The following is a 21023-nucleotide window of genomic DNA, read 5'->3' as shown; positions in this document are numbered from 1 at the left end:
TTATTTCATTTTGGGTGTAAGTGGGGGGACCTCACGTTTGAGTTTTGCCTAAGACCTCAAAAAAGTCTAGAGCCGCCTCTGGTGCGTTTCTATTCATTTGAATGGCAACCCCAAACGCACCTCCCACCCACAGTTTCGATTGCCTGCACTGGAACACATGATACCTGTGACATCCGTTCCAGTGCTGTGCAACTTTGGTTGCGATTAATTGACCAAGGACAAATGTGGGTCCTGATGTTACACAGGTTGAGAACAATTGTACTAGTGTATGGCCAGCTTTACACGGTTTCTCCATCATATAAAGCCTACCTGCAAATAATTTTTCCCTTGACACGCTCCCTGAAGAGAACGTATATTCAATGGTGAGCTTATCAAACTCAAATACAGCAAAGTTAGGAATAGGTGTCTTGTCGGTTTTACGCCGTAACAGCGAACTTCTTCTGTACACTTGGAATCGCTGTCAATTAAACTTTGTGAATGGAGAAAAAAAAAGCATCATATTCCAGACTACGCAACGCAGCACAGCACAACTGACGCTGGTTGGTTGTCACGTGACGAGGGCTGGCCTGACGCTGCGAGTCACGTGAGGGGGGGTGCGGCCTGTGTTGTGTAGACGGTGTGTGGATATCATGTAAATGAGTGGGGATAACAGGCAGAGAGTTCCAGGCTACACAGAAGCTTAGGAGGAGGGATCACAAATATTGGCGCACAGCAAACATGAAGGCCAGCTCCAGTGTCCCCAAATTCCTCACTAAGATATGGGCTCTAGTGGAAGATCCCCGAAACAACGAGTACATCTGCTGGAGCCAAGTAAGGGGGGCACGATGGGAGGGAGTCATTTCACTAATGATGCTGCTAGATCACACAGCACACAAGGGCCCTATACAATGCAGCCTTTCCTGATGTGCGGTGCCCTGCCATTCATTGTAGCTGGAAGTAGTATGACATCTGCATGACGATTCTATTTTGTGTTGTGTTATTAAAGTACAGGTCAATTCATCGTATTCTTCTGTCATTACATGCAGCTCAATCCAGAATGTCAGGTGACCTGTAATTATTATAAAGGACCCCTTTATGTTTTAGGACTGTTTGGGTTGAATTTAATAAAGTAGATGTAAACCCAAGCACCGAAATCTCATGTGATCCCATGATAATGAGATTTCAAGAATCATTGGCAATATTTTTTAAATCCTGCCTTGTATATTAAAGTCTATCTCCAGGGATAAAGAAAACATCCCCTTGCAGTGGCACTGGCCTGGTTTTGCAAAGGTTAACTGCTCATTTGGGTCTAGGAGTGAAGCACTTTTACACCTTTTTCCCCGCTTCCCGAGCAACCGGTGCTGTGACAGATTGCTGAACTTTGTTAGAAATGTGGACCGCATCACTTCAAGTGATGCGGTCTCATCAGTTGCAGGTGGCGTCGGCTGACACTGGCACTCTTGTCTTTCCTAAACTGCTCGTGGACTGTCCCTATATGTCCTTACACGTAATGTAGGGCAATGGGCCCTGCATTGTATGTGATGGTGTCAGTGGGCCTCCCACTGCCAGAGTACAGAGGGTAAGAGGCTGGTCTTGAAGCCAGGTAAGTAAAAGTCCTTTACACCATACCCCTAGTCAAAAATGAGCTGTTAACCCTTTCAGGGTGGGGGGTAGCACCATTGCAAGTGGAGATTTTTTTTCAGGAGATATGCTTTAACCCTTCATTAAAATAACACCTGGTGATGTGGCCATAAAGGTCCTTTTAAAGTCAATTCCTCTTACGGGGTGACAACGCTCTGTTTAGTCTCCCAGTTGTGCTTCTGCATTGTCACCCAGGCTGCCGATAGAGACTACAAGTGGCCGCTTCAAGGCATAGTCCACAGGCATGCTCCATGGTTGTCACCATCGGGGAACTTGCAGTCATGCAAGCACTGGAGACAGGAATTGGTAGCAAGGGGGCTGGAGGAGATCAGCAGCACTGAGGAAGGAAAAAAATGAAAAAAAATATTTTATCAAAACAAATACCGGTTTATGATACAACGGGGTATGTTTATAAAGCAGTGACATTCACTGTGAGTAGATCTTCCTAGTGCATGTGTTTTAGATGCAGTTAAAGTCACATTGACTGCTTTACAAATATACCCCCCAGTATTTTTGAAAACTTGATGGCATGCAGTAAAGCTGGGTACGCACACTTTGAATTTCGTCTGGTTCTTGATGAATAGGCCGAAATTTGATGCGTGGGTGTTGCCAGCTTTCCATGTCAGAAAATTGTCGGCGGAACAGAGCTAGCAGCCAATTCAGAGGTAATTTGAGGATCTACAGCCGAGTGATACACAAATAAGATACAGTTTTCAAAATAACAACAAAGACACCTTTAGGGCTTGTTAACACCAAGCGCGGAGCAGATCCAGAGCAGAGCAGGTGCAGACCGGATCAAAACTGCGTCCAATGTATTCCTATGGTATTTTGAGCTACAGTTCACATCGCAGCGTGCAGATCCAGAGCAGGTGAAAAAACTGCGGCAAGCCCTATTTTATCTGCTCTTGAACGCATCAAAAACGCATGCAAGTGCCTGAAAGCCCATGTTAAACTTTAACATGGGCGGCCCGGAACGCATCAAAAACGCGGCACAACCCACTGCACTGCGTGTGCAGAAACCTGACCGGATCTGCTCTGCATTTGGTGTGAACAAGGCCTTAGAAATGTTTAGCAATAACAATTTGCAAACAGACACTTCTAGATAGTTGCAGACTTTTTTTATTCTTTGCATACTTTATTTTTCTTTTCCTCCCCAGTCTTCTCACAGTGGTCATTTTTTTTTACTAAGGGCAGATTGCTAGTTGTCCCTTTACTTCCTGGAACTCTGGCACATGTGACTAGGACATGTGACCATGCACATCATCTCAAGGGAGGAAAATGCCTTTCCCTGAGATCTCATGAGATTACAGATGAGATTTCCCTGCAATGCCCTGCTGATGTAGCCTTCCCAGGATGCAACACTTGGGGAATATTACATCACTAATGCCAAAGAGGACCAGGAAGTAGAAAAAAGAAATTATAAGTAAAATAAAAATGTTTGTTTCACTAATGAATGTAAGCGGAGCATGCCGATGTGATTTTTAGTCAGAGGGGGTAAAGGTCTGCTTTAAGGTAGTTTGAATGCATTTTTAAGGTTTAAATCCTGAGTTTAGCATCACTTTTAAGAATTGAAAATGAAATTGCATCGGAAGATACTTATTGGAAGTCAAAAAAACAGCTGCTTTGGGCTCACTTAGACAGTTGCAGTGCATTACCTTGAAGTATTTCTTGTTTTTAAAGGGATTCATTCACTTTGAATGGGCTGTCAGTGTAATTCAATGCACATTTATTACAGCTGTGTACCATTGTTTACAATGTTATGCAGTGCACACAGGGCTCACATGTATGTGTTGAGGTGTGCTGGCTATGCTTATTGAGGCATTCAATATGAATGACACTGCAATTCTCATGATCTGAATGGGCCCAAAGACTGCAAAAGAGCAGCACTAGCATTTCTTTGGTTGTGTGAAGGATGAGTTGCTTTCGCTGTATTGCTTTTATCTATTGCAGTGTAGAATACAACTGGTCATACACCAGTTTCAGAACGTTCCTTTAATTTTCTAATGCTTATGGGGTCTAATCGATGTTCGTTTTCGACTGTAGTGACAAGGAAAATCAAAGGAGCAGGAGGAAAAATGTTCTTGTTTCTTTTCTGAACAACAGCTTAACCGTGAATGTGGGGAAAGTCGTACATGTTATAATATGCATGTGCTGGGCACAAAAGAATCCGGTTTCATGCATCTGGGATTCCATTCAAGTAGCAGGTCTGGACAATATATTTTTTAAGGGCTTTTGAATAAAATGAGTTGGCTTGATGATGGCAGGATCGAATGCTCCAATGAACGATTTTGAACGGCCGGCCTGACAGCTTGACCTTATATTATAAAGCTGTCCCAAGGGATGGGGGGGCCATGTTTATATTACACATGTGCCTCTTGAGAGGAGCAAACACTGATAACTGCTGCTGCATACATTAGCCAAGGTTTAATTGATTGGAGTTTAATTGGCATGAGGGGGAAGGACATCTGTAGGAAAAAGCCCGTCTTCCAGTGAGAGGGAAAATTTGCAGATCCAGCTGTGTACCAAATACCACTTTACAACCATGCCTATGGGTTCTGTAAGGAGTTGGACTCCATGCTAAGCTACAAAATGATGAACGGTATATTGCTTAGTAATACAAAAATGTGTGTTGCTGACTAACATTTAAATAAGGGTGTGTGCCTGCATTATTTTTCTTTTATTCTTTTGACTAAATGCGGACCCACCCTCCGCGCTTGAGACAACATAACAACCCCCTTCGCTGGTTTCACTGGGACCAAAACAGACAAGCTTGCCTGTGGAGATGTACTTACACCTTTATATGAATGAATGGCCTGGGGGGGAGGGTAGCAAAACAAGGCTCCTAATGCTGCTTCCAGGGATGTAAAGTGATTGGAACCCTTTCTTTGTAGCAGAGGTCCTATTTAGATTACAATGGGTAACCCCTTTTATGCACTGTATGCTGAACAATGGATTTCAAGGTCAAAAGATCAAATGTTTCCAACCGTGTTCCTACAGAAAATGAATGATCTGTGCATGGCAGAATGTATCTTTGTTTCACACTGGATACAGCAAGTGTTTCTTTTAGGAAGAGGCTATTTAATTGTTTTGAAAAGAAACAAAGTAAAATCAAACATGAGATATATAAATTTTAAACAATAGAAAATAAGGTGCATGTGAGAAGAGGTTATATCAATAAAGGCATGTAAAGCTAATCAATATCTACACTGAACACGTACAAGGTTGAAAGGTTGATATCGATCCAAGAGACCTTGAGAAACTGTCTTCCTAAAACCAATTCTATAAGGTTGGGAGCAATAGATGAATGGCAATAGATTAGAGAAATAGAAACCTACATACGGTAATAATTATGAGGACGAGTAGCGTGAGGTGTAAGACAAAATGCATTCTGGTTAGGAGTGATTGGTAAAAGCAGTCTTTGAGCAAGCATTCAGATTAGAGATTCTATTGATTTATATTGTGTTTCTACAGCACTTGTCTCCCTGGGGACTTGAATCGCTTTTATCTGTTGCTGGGGCAGATGGGGAGATAACCTTCCTAGGCATATTCAGTAGAACATTATACTAGTTTTTAGACAGGAGCCAATTAACCAACCAGCAGTTTGGAGTGTTGGAGGAAACTGGAGTACCCGGGGGAACCCACGCAAGCACAAGGAGAACAGGCAAATTCCATGTAGATATTGTCCTGGGCAGGATTTGAACCAAGGATACCAGTGCTGCAAACCGGAAGCGCTATCCACTGAGGGGATGGTGTGGGAGACTTATTGGGGTCCATCAGGTGTCCCAGGGCCCAACCAGAGACCACTTCACCTGGTACAGCAAATGTTTCATTTGGGATAATGAAATGAAATGTGCATGTTGTACCTTACCACCAATACAATTCACGTTGTCAGTTTTTACATCCCAATATTCCATGTATATTCAGTCAATGTCATATTCACCTGATATTTGTATGTGATGACATGAGGGACAAGGTGTCCATAATATATTTAACACATCATATGTTTATGTCTACAGGATGGAAACAGTTTTATTGTGTTGGACGAAGAAAGTTTTGCAAAAGAAATATTGCCCAGACATTTCAAACATAACAACATGGCAAGTTTTGTACGACAACTCAACTGGTGTAAGTACAGACCCACGCAATAAATATATATATTTACCAAATCATGGTGACTTATGTAATCTATATCCTAAAATGTTAAAGCTTCCTCTACTTTTATGCTTTTCATTAGGTTTACTTAAAGTGACACTACATTTTTAAGATTTAACCGAGTTAAATCTTAAAACTGCATTCAAGTGCCTTAAAAGAGAACTATGGGGTAAGTGTTTTTCCCCATAGTTCCCTTTAGGGTCACAGGAGGACATATACTAACCTCCTCCCGTGACCCAAAGCTCAGTATATAGCAGGCTATTGCCCGCGATATACTGAGAGCGCCGCAGCTGGGACAGATCCCGACAATACTGTCTGGATCCACCCAGCTGTGTGAGTGAAAACTGGCTCTGCCTATCTAGAGGCACTGCAATGGTAGTTGTTGTTGTGTTTAATTAATTTTTTTCTTTAGTGTGCCTCCTGCAAGCTCCCTGATGAACCACAGTTGAAATGAAATATCAGCCACACAGCAAGAGCATTGTTTTCAGTGAATCATTTGACTAACAGCATTGTGAGAAAGAACAGTAAAGCACAACCATTGTGCACCACTATAAATCAAAACCTTCCCATACAAGGATCAAATATGGCTCATTGTAATAGAATATTTTAAAATAACTTTAACACCCACTGATATACTTTCTTTTTTTTCAATTTTGTATATATTGGTGAGTTGATTTTTATGTTTTTATTCCTGTCTGTGTCTCTGCTAGGTGTGGAGGATTCAATGTTCAAATTTTTTCCATTGTTCCTAGTACAGAAAGTGCTGGGAACAATGAAATGTTGGAGTTGTCGCAAAGACAGGAAGTGAAGGGGAACCTTTCTATGGGGACACCTGTTCATTGACAACTGTCTAAAAGGAGATTTCCCAGGAGCCAAAACTTTTGCTTTATATACAATGTGTGATCAAAACTATGGTGAATGTTTACATTTAAAAAAAATAATTACAGTAAAATACACTGCCATTAATCGCCCTCAAAATACTCCACTTCACTTTGGACACACTTATCCCATCATTCTTGACACTTTCTGAAGGAGTCCTGGAAGTCCTCTTTCGTGAGTGTCTTTTTCAATTTCAAGTGTCAATTCAAAACATTTACTTTGATTATTTTGACTTTGGGGAAGAGCCAGAAGTCTCACGGTGCCAGATCTAGTGGATGAGGACACCCCGTAATACCTTTATTTGACCGAAATTGCCAGAATCATGTTCGGATCTGTTGTTAAAATGCTTTGAATGGACCGGTGTCCATAAAATCCAAAATATGTTGTAATGTAGTAAAGTCCAGAAAACAGCGTTTACACCATCAAAATTTCACTCACGCGTTTCGCCACCTGAGCTTAATCATAGAGCACCTCTATGGAATTCACTGCAATACATTTTGGATTTTATGGACACGGGTCTTGTGCGGCTGATTGCGGTACAATTGTTTGAGAGGTGAGAGCACACGTCAGTCTGCGGTGATTGTACTGATCTGCAGTCGGAGGTGGTAATGGAGCGGTGAGTTTGAGTATTTTATTGGTTTGACATAGCGTTACAGAGATAGCATGAATACATGTCAAAGAATCACAAGCAATATCCAATCGAGGGGTAGATTCAGGTCATTGCCTGTAGAGCTTGCTACTTGTTACAAGTTTGAGTATTTTTAAAGAGACCCTGTCACTTTACCCCCGAGCAGTGAAAGTGACAGTCTGCATTACATGTTTGCTGAGATCACAAATGTAAAAATGTGTCCAGCCCACTTATCATTTATCCTGATTATATTTAGAAGCAAATACTTCCCAACCTGACACCCTGCCAGGGATTTATACAAAATCGCATATATCAAAAAATTCCTTGACTTTCCCATCCATGCTAAATAGTGGGGGGAGGAAATCCCCCGCCAGGCTATTGTATTCTGACACAGCGAGTGCGTTGTTTCCAAAATACCCAAATAGTGGATGCAGCTGATTGTCTGTCTGCAGTCACCGCCCAGCCAAGAGTTTTCAGACTGGCTCCCTTGACAAAAGGTGATTGAAACATTTTGTTGAATGGAGGGGCACCAATGGGCCCACGTGCTGCCCAGAGTCAGCACAACTTGGCCAACATTCAGTGTACAGTCAGCTTGGGTCACATATTGCCGAACTGAAGAAGCTACTTACATAAGCTGTGAAACGTCGGCAACGTTACAGAACCAGTCCCGCTGAATGTGACTTCTACTAGCCAAACCATGACAAGGATTCCTGAGAACCTTCACCGACATATTGCCAAAGCTGCACCAATATTCTATCAATGGACATTTGGATCAAATCATTTGCCGTCTTGCTTTGTAAACAGAATTTTTCTGCCAAAATACAGAACGTTGTGTGAATCTCACAGCTATTGATGCAGATAATGGGAATGTAGTAGAAAGAATTTGTGTTTTTTTAAATATGTTTAGATCACAATTTTCTTATGAAAACATTTGTACTGTCAATAAATCTTTTCTAAACAAAAAAAAACAAAAAAATGCTTTGAATGGAACCATAAGAGATGTTCAGTTCCTCCAGATATTTGCCTTATAGTCAGTCAGCTGTTTGACCAAATCCTTTTGCTTACTCTTTCAACTTTCGGTTAGGTTTTTGTTGTTGAAAGACGTTCCAATCTCTCCTCGTCTTCAACTGATTCACAACCATTACAAAATTGCTTGAGCCACTTGTAAATGTCTTCATGGTCACTGCAGCATCACCATAAACTAATTTTAACATGTTGTGTGTTTCATTAGCACTTTTATTGCAGTTTGAAATAAAATTTCATGTTAATGTGTTGTTCGTGATCCATGATTTACGGCACACTTTTAAGACACACCTCTTTCAACCGTAGCTTACAACCGACTGACTGCACCAAACAAGTGGAAAATTGTTACTTACAGGGTTATTCACAAAGCAGCCGAGTGAATAACTGAGCCGAAGTGAAGTGAGCCGAATGCTGTTTGGCTATTCACTTCTGGCTTGTACGGCTGATTTCAGCTGAACATCAGCTAAAATCAGCCGTACATCGGCTGCCTTCAGTCAGCTGAGCATGTTCGGCAGTGCAGAAGGACTTCGACTCAGCCGATCCAACATCTGGATCAGCTGAGCCGAAGCCCTGGCAGCTCTTTTGCTGCAGTTCACCGAGCGGCAGTCGGCTCTGCTATTCTGCTCGGTACCTTCGAGGTTCCGAGCAGAATAGAAAATTAGTGGAAAGAATGTGGGAAAAAAAAAAGTTGCAAAATTATTTTAAAAATGATAAAGGGGGGAAAAAAAATGTGAAAGAAAATTTAACAAATAAAACAATTGGGCGGAGCTAGCAGTGACAGCTAGCTCCGCCCAACTGTTTCCTATTGGCCGGCACCTGCCAGAGTCTTCTAGCAGATCCCAGCCAATGAATAACTAGGCGGAGCCAGCCGTGATGTCATATCCGGCTCCACCCAGTTGTTTTAATGACAGATCAGTGTCTCCAGGTCATTTGGGGACGCTGATCTTTCATTACAACTGGGCGGAGCCAGCTGTGAGATCACAGTTGGCTCCGCCCAGCTGTCATTTGCGCGGAGAATGGCCTGCCCTTCTCCCTGCTTCAGCTGCTGTATGGGCTATTGTGAATAGCCCGTACAGCAGCCCTTCAGTACGACTGAACCGAAGGGCAGAAGATCAGCCGAAGCTGTGGCTGGATCCTTCGGCTCTTTAGTGAATAACCCCCTTAGGTTTGATCTGTCGCTCTGCATATTGAAGATCCCTGCCTTTTGGATGGCACTCGGCAGCAGCATTCACCGTAATCTTTGATCACACCTCGGATTTCAGAAACACCTTTTAAAGTGACTATACAAGGACATGTTCAAACAAAAGCATCTGGAAACTTCATGGTGTTGTAGGTCCTAAATGACAGTCAATTTATATTTACTTGACACCTTCCATAGTGATAGGATACACTCATTAGAACGTGGATTAATAGCTTAGATAAGTAGAAAACATCTTCAATCATGACCTGGAGCAGTGTGAACATTTACAGAGAAGCACCTTTTTAACTTTTGTATTCATATTCCCAGTTTATTTATCCTCACTTTTGTTTTCTGGTAGTAACTCTGCCTGGATCATTCAGCTATTGTATCAGTTTCACAACAGAAATGTTCCAGCCTTCTACCAGCATGCCTTTGTTTTTAAAACTAATAAAACTGCAGATGCTTTTGTGTACTTTGGTTCTTTCAACGGCATGTATTTGTGCTATGCTTGTTTTTATTAACAGAATATCATATTTCTACAAATGTCTGGTCAAACTGTTTGTAAGATGATTGGAAATAAACTAGTTAATTAGAAGAATTAATTAGAATAATTTGTTTCATTAGAAGAATTCATTTAATGATAGATTTTAGAATGATTATTTAGTAGAATTGCAATTTAAATGGAAAATGTGCTTTTTTGAGAGATTGATTATCAAACCATAAGTTCTTAAAGTGACACGAAACTCGGGTGTTAAATTTTAAAAATGCATTTAAATAACTATCTTATTTGTGTATCACTCGGATGTAGATCCTCAAATCATTTCTGAATTGCTGCTGACACTGTCCTTTCTGGAGGGTGGCTACTTGTGTTCCCCATGGTCCCTTTGTGTGTTGTGAAGTAGCCACTGCTCCAACCTTGCTCGCTCCTGTATTAGACTACAATCTTGATACAAATTAGTAAACAAAAAATTAGATTGTAGTCCATCACGGAAGCGAGTTTTAAGAAGTGTCTACTTTACAACACACACAGGGACCATGGGGAACAAAAGTAATCACCCTCCAGAAGGAAGGACAGTGTCGGCACCAATTCAGAGATGATTTCAGGATCTACAGCTGAGTGATACACAAATGAGATACCATGGGTCAATACTTTTTCCCAGGTTTTTTTGGTAAAATTAGGTACCTCGGCTTATATTCGGGACGGCTTATACTCGAGTATATACGGTACATTTTTGTTAATAGATACGGTACTTGAATGCATTCTTAAGATTTGACTTCTAAGTTTAGTGTCACTTTAAAGATCTGATTTGAGTTTGTAAACCCTTACTGTACATATAACCAAATGTCGTGAGTGTGACTTGGCCTGTTTTCTAAGTGCGGTAGGTGCAATTGCTGGTATAATAGGTGCAAACGATGTCAGGCAGGGTCCATTGAGCCACTGAGAGCTCCCTTTAGTGACTAATTTAAATATCATTATATTTAATGCAATAACAAATGATTTCAAAGAGCAAGCATGTAGAAATGTGATTGTAACATAGACAATTACTAGCAAAACATTTACACACCAGAAATATACTATATTTATTCTTCAAGTTAGAAAATGATGTGGTCAGCCAAGCAACTTTCATTTTTTGAAGGTCAGCAGTAGCAGTCCCAGATTTCTGTTATGACAGGTTCACTTTAAGAACTACTTTTTTGTGTCTGTTTTCTCAGTTGTAGAAGCTCAAATTGCCTTTTGATTAGGTGCTGACACTGTATTTCCTTCTGGAGGGGGGTTACTTTTGTACCCCATGGTCCCTGTGTGTGTTGTAAAGTAGCAACTGCTCCAAGCTCGCTCCCGTGATGGACTACAATCTCAATACAAATTAGTAAACTAAACATGAGATTGTAGCCCGTCACGGCAGTGAGCTCAGAGTGGTGGCTACTTTACAATATACAGAGACCATGGGGAACAATGTAGCCACCCTCCAGAAGGAAGGACAGTGTCGGCACTCCTTAACTCCTGAGTTTTTAGTGTCACTTTAATTCAGATTACCTCCATTTTGTACTTTGAGTTATGAATGCTAAAAACTGTGGAGGGAACTTAGTGGTCCTGTTCAATGCTTCCAGTCTGTGTACTCTCTGCTTCTGGTGTGAGGGATGTGCCCAGTGTCCTCTCTTGGGACCAATGCTGTTTAATGTAATTACCAAGACATTGGGGTTGGAATTAGGAGTTCAAATTTAGTATTTGCTGATGAATCCAAATTATGCAAGAAAAGCATTTCGGCACAGGACATTACAGGGATAGCTTGTTAAAATAGGGAGATTGGCAGATGAGATTAAAAACTGAAAAATTTAAAGTTATGTACCTGGCCAAAAGCCTCCATACAAAATACTCATTAGGAGACGGTAAACCGGGAAAATCAGTGCTGGAAAAAGATTTGGGGGTCCTTGTAGATCACAGACTTGGCAATAGCATGCAATGCCAGGCCACAGCTAACAAAGTAAGCACAATACTCTCATGTATTAAAAAGGATATTTATTTGACAGGATAGATCAATATTTTTGACCTTTTACGAGCCACTGGTTTTGCCTCATCTTGAGCTTGCAGGACCGTTCTGCCCACCAATCTAAACGGACTAAGAACTGGAAAGAGTAGTCATATTAGTTGGTAGTGTTGACAGCTTCAACAAACTTCTAGATGCCTTCCTCACTGGGTACAGCATATAGGTGTATGTACTGTATATTCCTAGATGGCTCAAACTGACACACCTTTGCACACACACACAGGTTGGGCTGGATGGACCTGTGTCTTTTTCCAACCTTATCTACTATGTAACTATGATTTCAATAACTGAAGCATTCATATATCTGCAACCGGCTCTTAAATCTTTCAGTTACTGCTAAATGTCAGGAAGTTCTGATAAGCAAAGCTCTGACAATTCTGGGTAATGTTTGAGCTTGCTGCTAAGGCCCAGTTCATTGTATTATTATTGGTCCATTGTTATAATGGGCAGCTTCACTGGGCAATAGTAATGTTCTGGAGGCAGGAAGGGGTGGGAAAGCTTTTAGAAATTCTAGAGATTTTTGCCCGCTGAACTAGCAAGTTTACGTCAGTGGAGAGGTGAAGGATCTATTGACATAATTGTCACCTGAACTGTCAAAAATGACTGAATTAAGAGACTTGTCATCCCATATCAATGGGTAGGTGAGAGGAATACCGGGACAAATAGTTTTTCAATGCACAAAGAAAGAGTAATGTGTGTTGGCTGGAATTGACAGATATAAAATCTTTTGAAATGTTTTTAAAGCCAGTCTGATTTATATACTAGTAAATCAAGATAATGAAATTCATGCAAGATCTGTATTTGAGATGGTCAGTAACTGATAATTATCAGTCTTTAAATCTTACTTTAAAGTGGCCTTTGAAAAATTACTGATAAGCAATGCAGCACTTGGTTGTCTATGTACATATATATCATAATCTTTCACTGTGTGTGTGTCAGTAAATGTATCCTCTCTATTTTTGCAGATGGCTTTCATAAAGTTATGCAGGATGAGTCTGGCGCAGCTAGGCATGATAAATACTGCTCAGGCAGATACCAACATCCTTTTTTCAAGCGTGGCCAAGAAGAGTTACTGGCAAAGATAAAACGGAAGGTAACGTCAAGTACTGGAGATAAGCGTGTATTCCGGAAGGCTAAGGTTTGTTTGCCTGTTTGTTTATTACAAATTTCAGGTACGGTATGTTTAAGTCTAGATGTTAGGTGCAAGATCTACAAATTATTCCCAAGGAAAGTATTGTAATTTAGTTCTGAAATGGCATATCACCATGGACAGAATCTTCATCTGGATGGGTTTACACGGGAATATACGTTCTCCAACACGATGCTCCGGACTGGGAGAATGTTAATTTACGTGTCCTTTTGCAACTGGGAGCCCTCAGCAGTTTGGTCTCCTAGTTCCTAGACTTTCACTGATTTCTGAGTAATGACATATAACCACTCTGATTGGATCCAGATCATGTGATCACTATGACAGCCATAGTGATCACATGGATTTGCTTGGGGAAACAAACCTGCCAGCTGAGCTGTCTTTTATACCCCACACATGCACTTTTTCCAGTGTTCGGCATTTTACAGCTTGCGACAAAACTTTCAGGTGTAAACAGGGGCCGTTGAAATGAATGGGATTTCTTGTGTTGAGAATTTTGTCGTTCCTAGCTTTGAACGTCAAAATGCCTAGGTGTGAACAGGGACTAACAATTGGCTGGGGATGTAAAAGTGAATCCAGAAAAAATATAACTCACGGCAGCCAAACTATTTTTTCTTTGTGGACAGAGTGGGGAAGGGTTGCAACCCCATTCAGGTTTTCATTATTCTTTACCCATTGGAAAATTTTAACTCCCTTCCTTTTGGTCACTGAGGCAGGAAGCTGGCAACATTTCTAAAACAATGGAAGCCTAGAGCGAAGAATAAGGTAAATATAACTGCCTTCTAGTCCATCCTAGACAAAACAGTTAAAGTTCTGGGGCGGGTACACTGCAAGGATCAATTTATATTTATTTAAGAACACATTGGGCAATTTCAAGGTAACAAGTGGATTTGGGGATAGGGAACTCAGTGTTACCAAAAGGAGTAGGGGCGGTTTCTGTTACCAAATGGAGTCAAAAACCATGACCAGATTAAAAAAAAACACCTTAAAATCTCATTTTGTAACCCTTTTATGAGCAGAGGTCATTGAAACCTAGATGTCCAGAGGAAGTGTAGCAGTGTCAGTATGAGCCAGTTAACTTGACAATAACCCTTTGACTAATTTCACTACCTAAACTTTGAATGTTTCATTTAAATTGTTTTGGTTTGTTTTATTATTAGCTGCTATATTGGCAAATATGTATTTTATACTTAACAGGTTATAATAGTTTTTTTTTTTAATTTTAAGTCCAACTCCAGATTTCTGTCATGTTCTTATTGCGTTCTGTGCCATCCTTGGAGGATTTCATCTCACTGGTGGCTAAACACAAAGTGAGAGGATCTTCACAGTGATGGTAGAGACAGCAATAAAAACCTGACAAAGGAGTAAAACCTTTTCTTGGAGTCCATTAAGAGAGACAGGACTTCAGATACTTCTGAATGATTCTGCTGCCTACAACAAGATTAGACACTTGCAAACAAAAAAGAAATGGAAGCCCAGGATAACCTCTACTACTCTGCCGCTTGAAGGACCTTGCATCTGAAGCTGGCACTTGCAGATCTACTACAGTGTGTTTTGATAGGAAAGGGTGGCACCTGATCCTTGAGACCATAAGGCTGAATAATGGTCTGTTGAAAAATGGTGAAATAAGAAGCTGCCTCACACCTATGGGAACCATGAGGAAGAGAAAGTCAATCTTTCTGAAGGAAGCAGTGGCTGAGAGAGAAACTTTCATAGTGCAAACAACTTCCAGGCAGTGGAGGGAGGTCTCCTTATGATCAATTGGACCTGTATAGAGGGAGGGAAGAAAAATGTCCTGGATGAGATGAGTGACCGAAATTACCTTGTGTAGGAAGGAAGCTCTGGGCATGAACACCATCTGTCCTTTTGTAAGACCAGAGAGGGTAAATCCACCAGCCCAGACACTTGTTTTGCAGAGGTGACTGCAACAAGAAATGCATCCTTGTTAGTCAGAGTTACCAAAGTGTTAGGCAGCTAGTCAAATCAATGGTAATATTGTCTCCATATGCTAATTATTCTTTTTTTTTTTATATATATATAAAAGCATGCATATCTAAATGACAGTTTTGCAAGCAGTGATGCTGGCTAAAGTTAAATGTGTTTTTTTTCTGGTTAATTTTAAGCATCTTGGAAATCCTTTTATTCAGGTATCTGTTCCCCGCATTGAAGAAGGTAAATCGGGACCAGATGACATGCAGAAAATACTGACTTTTCTGCATCAGCTGCAAGCAAGACAAGATGTACTTGATTCAACTGTGGAATCCTTAAAGAGGTACATGATACTTCTTGTAGAGCAGCATAGGTGTTGTAGGGTATTGGAATTTACAGTACAAAAAAATCAAGTAGACATCCGCAGATTTCCTGATTGACCTTGAAAAGATGTGTATGTTCTTAGCTTTTGGAATGTTTTGCATATTTTTTTAAAGGCAAAGCATTTTAGGGATTGTTTTTTACAACAGCTAATCTGCGCTAAATGGATGCCAATAAGCTAAGTGTTAATATTAACTATATAAAGTCTGCTGCCGTGCCAACTATGTAGTGTGAAATTCTTAAAACAATGCACCGCGCTGAACCTCTTAACAATATATCAAACAAAAAGTATGTCGAAATGCTGAAAACAAATATAATCAACCTCCAATAAATAATTTAAATCCAAAGTGATAAAGTTCACAGTGTAAGTCTCTTATGAGACTTGATAAGTGTCCAATAAATCTAACAGTACATAAGTGTTTATATACATCAATATCAAACAGTGCTCAAATGCAGATTAATGTTCATATAAGTCTGTATGATATACTGCGATTTGGGAACTAATGCCTCTAAGAAAATCACGGAGTATCTTCCTTCAATGATCGATCTCCTCCAATATATAACGAGAGAGTAGAAACACTGACCAGAAGTTTCTGACCATGCATTCAAATGGTCATACTGCGCATTTGTGAGCGTGCTCTCCTTCAATACCAATCCTCCAGCTGTCACTTTAGATGTCGGTAATCATCTCTCCCCTCAAACACCAAATGAAATCCAAGGAGCTCCCCCACTCGATAAAACGATCCACCCCACAAAGGGATACAATAGTGTAGTATATCGAGATAAAATATTAAAATGTAGTAACTTACAAGTAAGTATAAAATCATCAGCAGGCTGATCGAGCGTCCACCATAAAACTAGCCTCAGACGAAAGGAACAAGGCACGCACCATACATGTCACCATGAATAAATTATGAATCAATTAACATAGTATCAAATCATGTCATAAAGACATGAAATTAAAACCAACACCCCTTTGTATACAAATATTTTTACCCAAGAGTCCCAGTAATAAGTACATTAACTTATTAGCAAATACATTAATTAAGATTATCAACGCACAAATACCAATAAAATCCAAAAGACTATTAAAATATCAATCATTAGTATGAAAACACTTACTAATCTTACACATGCTAATCATTAGTAAGAAAACACTTCAAATCTAATTCTATGTTTAATCCTCCTGGATGCAGTGAACCCAGGAGGAGTGTTTCTACTCTCTCATTATATATTGGAGGAGATCGATCATTGAAGGGAAGATACTCCGTGATTTTCTTAGAGGCATTAGTTCCCAAATCGCAGTATATCATACAGACTTATATGAACATTGATCTGCATTTGAGCAGTGTTTGATATTGATGTACCGTATATAAACACTTATGTACTGTTAGATTTATTGGACACTTATCAAGTCTCATAAGAGACTTACACTGTGAACTTTATCACTTTGGATTTAAATTATTTATTGGAGGTTGATTATATTTGTTTTCAGCATTTCGACATACTTTTTGTTTGATATATTGTTAAGAGCGCGGTGCATTGTTGTAAGAATTTTAGGGATTGTATATGATATTATTTTTTCCTTTTAAAACAGGGAAAATGAGGCCTTGTGGAAAGAGGTTGTACAGTTACGGCCAGCTCAACCACCGTTTGAAACTGTGAGTATAGTGTGTGTCTGTGTATGTGTGTCTGTGTATGTGTATGTGTGTATGTGTGTATGTATGTATGTATGTATGTATGTATGTATGTATGTATGCATATGTATATATACATTTATTTTTGTGTTTGTTTGAAGATCACTATAGAACCTGACATTTACTGCTCTAATCTCTGCAAGATCTCCTGCTGATAATACTGGATGTCCACATTATGTGCAGAACATTATCACATAAGAGAGCACTGTAATTAAAAAGAAATATAAACTGCAACAGTGTTCTGTGTTTGATATGGTTAGAATAAGCTAGAAGACAGTTGGCTCAATTCACAAAGGCAACATACCAAGGTAAGGCTCTGTATTTTTTTAAAAAGTGGGTTATTTTTAGATAAGACCAATGAGATTTAAAAATGACAGTCCCATGGTTGAAAAGTTAAAGCTTTGTGAATTGAGCCTAATGTAAAGACCAGACATGCCTGACTCTCTTTAAAGAAGAATTCCGGCAAATAAAATCATAACCCTAGCAGTGGTGCTACCCCCTCACTGCCAGGGTTAGGTACTGATTTTGCCTAGGGAGCTAAAATAACAGAGTAATACCCACCAGAACCACGATTCCGGCTGGCTCCTAGACTGGTCCGTACAGCCTGTCTTCTCCTGCGCTCCAGCGATGGCATGTCTCTCAGTGTCCTCACGTTCAATACACTGTTTTGGAAATGATTATTCACTGGACCTTAGACCGCTGGATGAGATGGGGGAGAGGCTGAAGGGACTGGTCCAAAAGCCAGCCGGGATCGTGGTTTGTGTGAGTAGGAATCTGTTATTTTAGCTCCCTATACAAAACGAGCGCTTGTTTGGCTGTGTTTTTTCTCTTTTGCTCATATTTTTTTTTCGAGCATCGTGTATTGATGTACGAGTGTTCTTCTCCGCAGTGGTTTGTGTGTTATTTGTGTAGCACAGTCAGCCTATTTCACTGACATTTTGTATGATCAAAGACGGGCAAAGCACCGTTCTCATTCTCAACCTGGCTCCCCTCGATTGTGTCCCAGTTGCAGGTAGTGAGAGTGCCTCTGCCCCAATTTACAAGATTTCAAACAAATACCGCACTCTACATGATCACCACAGATAAAATCTTCAAAGAACAAAAGTTCCACTGTCCACTGTCCATTCCTCCCAGATAAACCATCAACCTGTAACGCGTTTCACCCATCATTCTTACTCATACGCTAAGCAAGATAATCCAGGGGTGCACAATTCGTATCGTCCGACGTCCGGGACTTGCAGTTCCCGGCGCCTAGAAAGGTGGTTTCTTCTCTCGATTTAGCCCTACTGCGGACAAGCCGGGTTAAAGTGTTTTTTTGTTGTTTTTTTTTTCTTTCTGTAATCTGTATTCTAGCTAGATTAATTTTTCATCTTCTGCATTATATCTTTACATATAACTATATATTTTTGGCATACAGCGTGATCAAAAGAGTTTCTTTTTTCTTATATCCAAGTTAAGTGGACAATCACTCCTGTTCATCTATTTTGTTATTCTTTTTTATTTATTATATATCTCCTATCTTGTTTTTATGTTTCATTGCTTCATAAAATCTCTAAAATCTATCTAATGATATGTAATAAAAAAAGACACATAGAAATGGTTGGGGATAAGTTACACAAGAATAGGTTGCTCATAAGAATTACTCATAACAATGTGTAACATCCCACGCTAAATTTAACCTCTTGGGGATGTGGGTATCTAGTTTAAATATCCAATATCCTCCTAGATGGGCTGTCTTATCTTCTCCATAATCTGAATTTTCATACTTTTTAGTATCCCCTCTATGATGCTCTCACAAATGTTTAGCTATATTAGTATTTTTCTTTGTTCTGATATTAGACAAATGATCTCTCATACAATTGCACAAACATCTTGTTGTCTTACCAACATATTGTTTACAACATTCCGTACAAGAAATAACATATGCCACAAATCTCATTTGGCAGTTTACTAGTTGTTTAATAGTAAAGGAGAACTATGAGGTGAGTGAAAATCACCCATCCTCATAGTTCGAGCCGACGTGTGACAATGAAACTATCGCACGTCAGCTCAATAGATCGGGAAGTGAGCGAACACATACCAGCGCTCGCTCACTTCTCGATCATCTCCCTGCAGAGAGCCGTGGCTGTAAGTCACGGCTCCCTGCAGGGATTCCCCCCCTCCCTGCTCTGATCCACCATCGCTGACTGGAGGAACGACCGGGGGAAGGGGCGAGCACAGCTGGCTCTGCCTCTAGATAGGGAGCCAGCTGTTATTCACGCAGCTGGGTGGATCTCGACAGCATTGTCGGGATCCGTCCCGGCTGCGGCGGTCTCAGCTGCGGCTCGCGGTATACTGTGGTTTGGGTCACGTGAGGACGCTAGTATATCTCCTCCCGTGACCCTTAAGAGAACTATGGGAGAAAACACTTACCCCATTGTTCTCTCTTAAAGGATATCCCATAATGTAAACATGTATCTCCTAGAAAGCTACAGCTAGAGAATCGGGAAGAATTGCGTTTAAACATGCCTGTAGTTTTTAGTCCGTTCCCTCCTATTTTTTCTTTTCTTGTGAGATCTAAAGCTGAAAATTTGTATTTTTTAGCTGTATTTTGCTAGACAGCATTCTAATGTTAACAACATACTTTATATGAATATGTGTATTTTCTAGGTTGGAACATCCCATTCTTATGAACAAATAGAACCTTTTCAATCAAACCAGTAAGTTCAGTTTACATTTACTAAAAATAAAACGGCAATATAAAATGGGTTTGTGTGCCTTACTGTCATAAATGCTTGATGTAAATTACTATAGGATTGAAACTATATGCTGCAAAATTTCTAATATTTAAAGATACAATTTTTCTGGAACTATAATAATGATCTATGAATAACACTTGGGAACATTTTCTTTGTTGCATTGATACCGGCACTTGTTCTTATCTTGTGCTGAATTCAAATGGCCAACAGCATTCTAGTAACAAGAACCTTAAAATGTTCTGCCTTTTTGTTACCAAGAAAGTTTTCTATAAGTGACACAAAAGACAGCCATGCTGCCTTCTCTTTGTCATTCATCTTCCTCTTTGTGTAAATCAGATAAATCTCTATAATCCAAAATTAACAAAAAAGATAAAGAATATTGATAAAAATAGCCTAATTAGTCTAAGGGTAGGGTAGATGTAAGCCTAGTTCCCAAGCTATCTCTCTAATGTAAATAGCAAAAGTTTCAAATTGCAGGAAAACTAGAGCATGTAGAGTAAAACTGATTTCATATTTGAAATCAACGTTGAAAAATTACTTAGAATCAGTTGAAAAATCTCATCCAACAGAAAAAAAGATTAAATTTGTTCCCCAGTGTCATGAATGATGCACAATGAAATATAATGTATTTTTGGTCATAAAAAGCATAGAGATTCTGTGGAAAACTAGGTAAATGTTGTGACTGCGTTTCTTGATTAAAGCACATAAAAATGTATTTGCATTGTGTAGGACACTTATGATTGACAGTACAGGCAACTACAATCCGCTATCTGCTTCTAAAACTTCACAAACCTGTGATCAGGTAAGTTTTTTTTTTCTCATTATATTTTTTCACTGCCACTGTCTATGCCACCAAATGCTCCTCTGATGCAGTTCAGTGTCTGTTCAGAAACTGACGGTCATAGGCCTGGTCCCCAGCTGCCCACAAGATACAGTAGTGATGTGGAGGTCAGATGAAGGAAGCGCAGTGGGGGACCAGACATATGATACTCCTGAAGTGTCTGTTTCTGAGCAGACTTTGTTTGGCGATAATAACAGTGTTCGGCACGTGGACAGCAGGAAGTAAGGTGTGTATGTGTGTATATATATATATATATATATAT

General features: G+C 40.0%; 1 protein-coding gene across 1 annotated transcript in view; it reads left to right on the top strand.

Moving 5' to 3' along the window:
* Nucleotides 1–584: 584 nt before the first annotated feature.
* The window catches only part of LOC108799206 (heat shock factor protein 2-like), a 32366-nt gene continuing 11927 nt past the window's right edge, over nucleotides 585–21023 (top strand). Inside the window, exons 1-7 of the mRNA XM_018571037.1 lie at nucleotides 585–810; nucleotides 5637–5745; nucleotides 12994–13121; nucleotides 15323–15447; nucleotides 17083–17146; nucleotides 19832–19881; nucleotides 20650–20722. Of these exons, the coding sequence (XP_018426539.1) occupies nucleotides 718–810; nucleotides 5637–5745; nucleotides 12994–13121; nucleotides 15323–15447; nucleotides 17083–17146; nucleotides 19832–19881; nucleotides 20650–20722 (642 nt within the window). The 5' untranslated portion in view covers nucleotides 585–717. The remainder of the gene's footprint in view (nucleotides 811–5636; nucleotides 5746–12993; nucleotides 13122–15322; nucleotides 15448–17082; nucleotides 17147–19831; nucleotides 19882–20649; nucleotides 20723–21023) is intronic.

This window comes from Nanorana parkeri, unplaced genomic scaffold, assembly GCF_000935625.1.
Source record: "Nanorana parkeri isolate BGI_ZX_2015 unplaced genomic scaffold, ASM93562v1 scaffold1658, whole genome shotgun sequence".
Classification (NCBI taxonomy): domain Eukaryota; kingdom Metazoa; phylum Chordata; class Amphibia; order Anura; family Dicroglossidae; genus Nanorana; species Nanorana parkeri.
The sequence above is the reverse complement of the archived record's forward strand: the minus strand, read 5'-3'. Positions and strand labels throughout refer to the sequence as shown.